The sequence below is a fragment of the Sorghum bicolor genome, chromosome 2, assembly GCF_000003195.3.
Source record: "Sorghum bicolor cultivar BTx623 chromosome 2, Sorghum_bicolor_NCBIv3, whole genome shotgun sequence".
Lineage (NCBI taxonomy): Eukaryota > Viridiplantae > Streptophyta > Magnoliopsida > Poales > Poaceae > Sorghum > Sorghum bicolor.
In genome coordinates this window covers 55,979,907-55,989,062 of record NC_012871.2, presented here as the reverse complement: position 1 = coordinate 55,989,062, position 9,156 = coordinate 55,979,907, and the positions used below count along the sequence as shown (strand labels likewise).

At 43.9% G+C, this 9,156-nt stretch overlaps 2 protein-coding genes and 1 long non-coding RNA gene across 3 annotated transcripts; 2 read left to right on the top strand and 1 right to left on the bottom strand.

Moving 5' to 3' along the window:
* Positions 1-2,698, top strand: LOC110432729 (protein MAIN-LIKE 2-like). The gene is made up of 6 exons (XM_021453517.1): positions 1-1,259; positions 1,424-1,496; positions 1,577-1,743; positions 1,837-2,222; positions 2,306-2,560; positions 2,694-2,698. The coding sequence occupies exons 2-6, from the start codon at positions 1,425-1,427 to the stop codon at positions 2,696-2,698; spliced, it is 885 nt and encodes a 294-aa protein (XP_021309192.1). The 5' UTR covers positions 1-1,259; position 1,424.
* On the top strand, positions 3,785-4,701 carry LOC110433173. The gene is made up of 3 exons (XR_002450573.1): positions 3,785-3,864; positions 3,959-4,088; positions 4,187-4,701. It is a non-coding gene; the product is annotated as an uncharacterized LOC110433173 (long non-coding RNA).
* LOC110432470 lies at positions 5,953-8,603 on the bottom strand. The gene is made up of 4 exons (XM_021452951.1): positions 8,374-8,603; positions 6,831-6,863; positions 6,517-6,709; positions 5,953-6,431 (listed from the first exon to the last, which is right to left on the bottom strand). Exons 2-4 carry the CDS (start codon positions 6,860-6,862, stop codon positions 6,135-6,137), a joined length of 522 nt encoding a protein of 173 aa, XP_021308626.1. The 5' UTR covers position 6,863; positions 8,374-8,603; the 3' UTR covers positions 5,953-6,134.

The window sequence follows — 9,156 nt, the reverse complement described above, 5'->3', positions numbered from 1 at the left end:
AGTGTGTCCAGGCCTTTAGGCACTGCCGTCCAGTGTTATCAATTGATGGTACTTTTCTGCTTGGCAAGTACATGGGCACTCTTTTGGTAGCCATTTCCTGTGACGCTGACAACGCATTGGTTCCTTTGGCTTTTGCTTTGGTGGAGAGAGAGAACAAAGACAGCTGGGGTTGGTTCATGCGCCTTGTTCGGATACATGTCATTGGCCCACATAGGGAGGTTGGTGTCATATCTGATAGGCACCAGGGCATACTCAGTGCCGTACAGGAGCAGATTCCTGGTTATGCACCTTTGCACCATCGTTGGTGTACTAGACACCTTGCAGAGAATTTACTTCGGAAAGATGGTACGAAGGACAACTTTCCTCTATTCGAGGAGGTTGCTCGAATGCTTGAGGTGCCGTTTTTTGAGGAGAAGTTGGAGCAGTTAAAAACCGCAACAAATGCAGAAGGTAGGCAGTGGCTGCTAGGTTTGATGAGGGAACCTGAGAAATGGACAAGAGCCCATGATAATGGTGGATGGAGGTACGAGTTTCAGACTAGCAACATGGCAGAGTCATTTAATAGTGTGCTCAAGGGTATACGTGCCATGCCAGTCAATGCCATTGTATCTTTTACCTTTTATAGACTAGTGGCCTGGTTCAACGATAGACATGCTCAAGCATTGCAATTACAGAGTAATAATATAAAATGGGCACCTAGAGCTAAGAAGCACCTTGACAAGGCAAAGGAAAGGGCTAGAACACATGACATAGAGTGTTTTGACCATGCCACTGGCAAGTACCAGGTCACTGAAAGGGGTGGTACAACGTCAGATGGTGAGATCCGACCATCAAGGAGTTATATTGTTGTCCTGACTGATTTTTCATGTGGATGTGGGAGACCAAGACAGTACCACTCTCCTTGTTCTCACTATATTGCAGCAGCTAGGCATCGCAACTTTGACTACGAGACCAAGATACCATGGGAGTTGAGTGTTGATAGCCTTGTGCTAACTTGGTCGCCCCGTTTTGAGCCTTTCCTAGATGAGGGGCAGTGGCCAGAATACATTGGCCCAAGGTACATTGCAGATCCAGGTGCTCGCTGGAACAAACGTGGAACCAGAAAGCGTACGAGGCATAAGATGGTCATGGACCAGATTTCAGGTAGAACGAGGCGAGGGAGAGCAACCCCGTTTGTTACTGACCCCGAGCAAAATCAATGTGGCAAATGTGGTAGACTTGGACACAACTCGCGTACTTGCCATTGGCCGCTAAGTCAGGTGCACTTAATATTCTATGTACTTTAGTTGTTAAATACTTTCATATGCAACTTACTTTTTGGCAGACATACATGTTCTAGTGCTCCTTTGTTTAATATATTGACATTGTAATGTATTATTTTTTTCTGCTTAATTACTAACTAATGGATCAAATTTGTTTATAGGATGGAGCAGTTCCACCTCCTGGATCCATACTACGAGGTGAAGCACCGAGGACGACTCACTGCCGAGGGGGCGGTACTTTCTTTGATCTTTGCTTTTCATTTATTATTAATTTGTGTACTTATGCATTAAATAACTTGATTGTATGGTTGCAGGAACTACCCCCGCTTCGACCTCGAACGCATGACAAGTTCGAGGAGATGCGGTATGACGACAGGTACACACCTCTGCTGCAGAGGGCTGGCCTGGATGTCATATCGTATCAGGTTCGTCGTGGGTTGCCTCCAATTAACCCCGCGGCGATCACAGCTTTGGTTGACAGGTGCACCATTTATCTATAGTAATCGTATGTTTTTTTGAACAAACTTTATCTATCTTTCTGAAAACCCTAACAACAATGTTCTTTAAATTGTAGGTGGAGGCCAGAAACTCATAGTTTCCACCTACCTTGTGGAGAGATGACTGTTACACTCCAGGACACTCAGAAGATCCTGGGTTTGAGTGTTAGAGGTCGTCCAGTTATCGGACACTGCAGGCCCGATGGTTGGAGGGCCAGAGTTGAGGCCTTCCTTGGAAGACCACTTCCTCCGGAGGCACCGACGCAGCGCACCACTGGGGTACCAATTGCTTGGCTTAGGCAGAGCTTTGGTAATTGTCCGGCACATGCGGACCAGGAGACAGTTGCCTACTACTGTAGAGCTTGGATCTTGCACCTATTTGGGTGTGTTCTTTTCCCTGACGCGACAGGGGACACTGCATCGTGGATGTACCTCCCGTGCCTCACTGACTGGGACACCACAGGTACTTTTCCCTTACACAGTTATTATTAATTTGGTTTCTTATGTTTACGTATGCATTGATTAAATTGATTGCAACGGTTTCAGGTACTTACAGCTGGGCTTCGGGAGTGCTGGCTTACCTATACCGTAGCCTTTGTGAGGCGTGTCGTCGGACCGCAAGTAGTTCTTCCGTTGGTGGTTGTGTTTACCTACTGCAGCTTTGGATGTGGGCTCGTCTTCCAGTTGGACGGCCCATAGTTGACGCTCCTCGGGAATGGTTTGCAGTGGGCAACCTTCGTCACCGTCCGATGTTTGCCCATCTTTGGGACCAGGCGAAAGTCGCCTTCAGCAGGACTTCACGTGCGTACGTACAGTATGCCAATGAGCTCGACACGCTTAGGCCCTCCATGGTGAGTAAAATGCAGTAGTTCTTGTTTATTGTATATGCTCGATAGTTTGTCTAACTTGCCATATACATGTCTTATGTTTGCAGGTTAATTGGGAGCCGTACACGACGAATGATGCGCTGCATCTTGGAGTAAGCAGCATGTGTAGCGAGGATGAAGACTTGTACTTGATGATCTGTCCTCTGATTTGCTTCTATGCTGTTGAGTGGCACCTTCCAAATCGAGTAGCCCGCCAATTTGGCTTGTGCCAGCAATGGCCTGTCCCTCCATTTGATACTTCCGTGGAGCTGCACAAGTAAGTTATTTTGGTAATTTATTCCATGCATTTGATAGATATGTTGACTGCAATTTATTCAAAGTTCAATATTTATTCAAATTTCAATACCTTAAATGTTGCTGAAAATTACATGATTGCTGAAATTTATTTGCTACTTGGTCCAATATAAATCCTTGCTGAAATTTATTACCCCCTATATGCATGTTGGTACTTTTTACATGCTTGCTGAAATTTATATAAATGTTGCTGAAATTTACATGCTTAGTGCCTATCCATGCTTGCTGAAATTTATAAATGTGATATTGCAGATCCATGCTTGTTGAAATTTATATCCTTAGTCTTTTCTATCGTATTTGAAGTGTGCTACTACAACCTACTTGCTGAAATTTATTTCATACCTACTATATTCATGTTGCTAGTTCAATATTTTAACCCCGTACTGAGTTTTAGAATCAATGTTGTTAAATCTGTGTTATTATTTTCATCTTTAATATTTAATTTTAGGATTGATCGTCAGAAGCAAAAGAAGACATTTGAGTTTGAAACGTTGCATCGTCAGTACATAGAGGTGTGGGACCAGTTTCATGACAACCTCTACGAAAATGAGCAACCACATACCAACTACAATTTTCGTGCATACCTTACTTGGTACCTAGGTGTTACACGAACAAGGTTGAAAATTCAGTGGACCCAAGCAGATTATGCGTACCTTGAATCATCTGAGGATGAGGACACTTCCTATGACCTAGCAGCACGACAAGGGACACTTATCGAGGCAGCACCTGTCTTGGACCGAGTGGTACATGTCCTTTCCACTATACAATTGTACGATTGTTGTCCTTTCCACTTTATAAATTGCACCTATATAAACTATTACATGTCTTATCTTATAGGGCAACACAATAAAGCAATCTGTACTTGACATCGAACGGTTTCCAAGAACAGGTGTGGACGAGCACACACTAAACAACTTTCTTGGAGTAAGTACTTGACATCGAATTTATCTAAGAACAAGTATTACGACCCTCATTTATCATATATCTAACAATATGAATTTTAAACTTTGCATAATAGAGACTAGCACGTAGGCTTAGGCGTGCTGCAGCTCGGTGCGGTTGCGGTACTAGTGCTGCGATGAATGTGCATGTGCCACAGGAACGACAATGCAACACACCTGTTGTGCATGGTACATCTTCTTTGGGAGGTATAATTTTATTAAATTTGTTGTTTAATTGAACTGAGCAATTTTCATGGTATGAGATAATGAATTAAGTGCACACATAATTTGAACAATGTTTATAGGATCTGGAGGACAGAGCTCGTCTCGGCCAACTATGGACACTTTTCAAAGCGATGATGATGAGGACGAAGAGGGGGTGGCCGAGGAGCGTGACTATGACGAGCTTGGGTTATCTCAGCTTCCTGATGCTCCTTCTACTCAGCCTACGCAGGTTGCAAGAAGGCGACGTCGTTCGCCTTGTAGGTACACTCCAGGCACCGATGCTCTTGGCCACAAGGGTAAGGGTAAGACTAGAAGGCAGTGAGGATGACTTCTGTGCTAACACCATGGTAGCAGCTTAGAATTGATGGCATAACTTCTGTTATTTTGCATGTATCGACATTGTGAACTTTGTGGACTATTTGTACTATATGGGACTGTATGGTCTCTGTGGACTATCTGAACTATCATTCCTGATGGCGTATGTGCTTGTGTTGTGATATTTGGATGAATCAATGTTTGTATTGTACTGTGATGTCTATTTATAACTGTGGATGTACCAAAAATAGGGGAAACTCTTGCAAATTTTTTCCATGAATTATTCAATGTAGTGCACATATTCTGTGGTCCATTCCTATTGGTTTTCGCAGTGTAGGCTTTTCAGAAACAGTGAACCAATATGGCTTTTCATTGAATCATCACATCCGAAACAGTGAACGAATCTAGCCTTTTCAGATGACAATCCAAATAGACTTTTCAGTTTTCAACTAGGCTTTTCAGTAATCGAATCTAGGCTTTTCAGGTGCATTTATTATATACTACAACGGCTACCAACTATTGGGTTCCTATATATATACGCAGTGGTGAGAGCGTTGCTACTCACTTGAGATTGTTCAGTTCAAGTAAAAATGTCTGGAGGGTCGTCTAGAGGGAAGGGAAAGGGAAAGGCGGCGATGAAGGGTAATCCCTTTCTTTGGGAGGGTCCTCTTGGTCCTAAAGACTTTGAGGAAGCAACTTATGATAGGTTCCCCCTTGAGAGCAAACATGATTTTACTAAAGAGGCACCACTGAGGGCATATGATGACCGAAAAGAAGAGTGGCCAAAATGTATGCATGGTGAGGATTGTTTGGTGCAGATGTACACAGAGGGGATAGATGGAGGGCGTCGTTTCTTCAAATGTCCACGAGCATGGGTAAGTCATATTACTAATTCAACCTTCAATAAGATACTCTCTTGTGCTAAAGCTACATACTTATTGCAGTCATCCTTGTCAAAAGAGAACTGTGGCTTCACCAGATGGGTCGATCCTAGACCTATTCATCCCCATGCAGAGTACATCTACTACCTGTAGGACCGTATCTTTGATTTAGAAACGGAAGTTAGCTGTGGTTACAAGGACGACGAAGAGGACGACAACAGCAATGCTACTGGCTCCCAAAACACAATATGCAATGATCCATACTGCACATGCCCTAATCACAAGAACAAGGGCCCTCCTTCACCACCACCCCCACCACCACCAACAACAACGGGAGGATACTATGGAGAAGGGGCAACACAGTTTGCTATGTGGCCACACTACTAGGTAGAACTGAACTAATTCACAGGCCACATCCATATGTTTGTTGTTTGGTTTAATCACCTAAGGCATGTTAGGGTTAGTCGAAAGAACTATGTACCTTTGTGTGGTATATGTTCTCACATGCCATTCCCTGTGGTTGTTAATTGCTTGAATTACCTAAGGCATGTTAGGTTTAGTCTCGGACCTCTGCACCCTTGTTTGGTGCATGTTTTGACATGCCATTCAATGTGATGTGTGCTACTAGTTATGCAATATACTAGTTCGTTAACTTCTATTTCAACTAATTATCCTCATTTCATTGCCTATGCAATACTCAAATAAAAATATTGTCTACTAATAATGAAACCAAATTAAAATTGCTAAAGTGCATTACATAACAACAAATTGAAAAGTCCAACACAAAACAATATTGTCCATGAACCAAACAAAGAACAAAAAGGTAATGTAACTACTGAGTGCAACGAGGCCACTTTCCCTTCCTCTGGGCATCTGGATTCTCATCAATAGCTGCCTTCGCTCGGCGCACACGCTCAAGCTTCTTTTCCCTCTCCTCCCGAGCCGCAGCAACACGTCTTCTTTCCTCCTCTTCCTTGTGCTCCCTCTTTTGAGCCTCCTCTCTACGTCTCTTCTCTAATATCTCTGCACGCTCTGCATCCCACTCCTTTAGGCCTTGTAGAAGCCGCTTGTCGGACTCCTTAACCTCAGTGTCGATCCATTGCTCAAAATCACACAATGGTGGAGGGGTCTGCAACAAATATATTTGTTCAAAAATTTAAATCATGCTTCGTAGGACACAAATTAATAAGTGCACAATAGAAAAAATAACTTACAATAAAGTTACTGCGGCGTTGTTTTGGCGTAGGCTCCCAGGCAAAATTCGAACACATCCAATACCTCTGCCGATAGGTTTCCTCGTCTTCCGAAATTTCTACCTTGCAAGGATCACCACAAAAGCACATAGGTACTGGAACACCGCTAGGAAGCGGCTTGTGGATGTACGGACTACCGGTCGTCCGGCCATAGCTACAGTTCAAATAATTCAATTCTAAGAAGTCATAGCAAATAACGATTGAACCGAAAACTACAATTTACCAAATGATAAATAATAACGAATGAAATTTATCGAAACATGTCGAAAGGTTACCTTGGTTTGCTACTTTTTCCACGACGTGGCATTCTACGATTGCATAAGAAAAATATTAATCATCCATTCAAAAAACTATAAATGGTTTATCTAAGTCTACAACATACGTGTAATATAGGTCAAATCAATGAGTCAAAAACTAATATGTGAAAGAGTATACCTGTCTCTTCAAGATCTATGGAACAAATCAAACTTTTGATGGTCCAAATATTGAATCCAAATTCGTGCTCGGTTTTTGGAGAGAAAGAGCCAAGAGGGGAGATGAAAATATGAACTGCGTCCACGGGTAGCGAAGGGCGTCGGCCGATTAGTAGCAGGGAGCTCGGCGCCGTGATCTGTGGCGCCGAGCTCGGCGCCGTGATCTGTGGCGCCGAGCTCCCTGCCACGTCGGATCCACGTCAGAAGGCAGCGAGGGGCCTCGGCGCCGTGATCCATGGCGCCGAGACGTGAAACCTCGGCGCCATGATGCATGGCGCCGACCCCCTGGGTCCATTTCTGCATTTAAGTTTTCCAGGGGTCCAATTGTGAACTTTTTTCAAAAAAAGGGCTAAATTGTAAAAAATTGGGTCCGGCGAGCATAGGCTGCTTCTATTCACCGACAACGACGAGTGATATGGCTAGGGCAAGGCACGTTCAAGAAGAACACGTCCACGACCTTTGTGAACACAGCCAACACACGATCTGAGGTGACTACATTGAGCAGTTCAACGTCATCCACGCTCGGACAGGGCCCGTGCCTCCTCAGACATGTATTGCATCGATGAATTCGTCGCACCGGTAGGGAGGACTACACTATCGACGAGGTCGGCCACTTCGACTCCTTCAGCCTGTTCGTTTGAGCTTATCTATCAAATATGCTAGCCATTCAACAGTATTTTTCTTTTGTTTTAATAATTTGTATAATATTATTGCCAATATATATATTTAATATATATTATAGATGCTATGGTCGTTACAAAAATGAATTATAGCTTCTCTTTAGGAAGTGTGAAACATAAATAGATATATAACATTCGTAATAACTTTTTTCTCCCGTAGCAACGCACGGACATGTTTGCTAGTATCTATAAAGAGCCAAAATTTCAGTCTGTTAATAGATTTTTTTCTGCCACCATGTCTCCGAGCTATATCCGTTCTGTCCACCCAGTTGAAATCCAGTCCGTCGTATCCGGTCCGTATAGGACTCAAATCCAAATACAGAGGAAAACGTATAAAGATAGATAATCAGAGGCACTACAACATGGAATCGTAAATTTCCAAAAATATAAAAAGAGCAAATCTGGCCCTAATATTTAATCGCAACCAAATTGAATCCAAAAAATCTCTCAGTCAAATTAGAAAGCAGCAGAGTTGGAGCCGACACGGGCAAAAAATTCCCAAATCCATAACACAAGGTGCATGTGATAAAAAAAGAAATTGCAGGTAATAAATACTCTATATGAGAAGCAATGTACAATCGCATAAATCTAGGAAGAAACAAGCCGTGCTCAACCAATTTCATTTGCTAACAACAGATCTAGCACTAAAGACAGGGAGAGCTAACCAGCTAACTTAGATATAGCACCAAGGAAGAGACGAAGGTTCTGGTTCCAGCCTTGGCGAGCAGCAGCAGCTAGCCGTTAGAGAATAGGTTGGCTTCACAAGACATTGTGTTGGAGTCGCCGCCTGCGGATGGAAACAGGAGAGGCAACAGGCCATGTGTGTCTTGATTCCCGACTGATGGTGTGAACTGTGAAGCAGCGCGCGGCGGCTACCAGGAGGAGTGGGAGGATGGGAAGATGCGAATGAGATTAGGGTTTAGTTTCCCAATATATATTGCTTGGTTAGATGGGCTGGGCCAAGAGTGTTTTGGGGCTGAAATGACATAAAATGCATACAGAGTTGCTGGGTAAAATTTACCTTCAGGTATGAATACTATGCAGTCGTACCTACAGTGTAGATATGCGGGTATAGGTATTATGTAGTCATACCCACACCCGCTTATTATCAGGTAGAGATTTTTTCCCATTATAAGACCCATGGGTGATGATATCATTCCATACCCACGTTCTTATTGGGTAAAATCTATCCATTACTCGGGTTTCATGTGTGTATTGCCATCTTGAGCAGGGAGGCTCGCCGCCCTTGCGGCCACCAGGGACGCGGGCCACGCGGTTGCCAGAGCACTTGAGCTCCTCGCTCGCGACCGCGGGATTCCTAATTGCCACTTGTAGGGTGCCTCGATGGAGCCACATGTGACCATCGCTACACGCGAGCTGGCATGGATCGGTAGAGACACTGCTGCACGCGAGCTGACATGGATCCGTGGGGTGCATGCGACCATGAG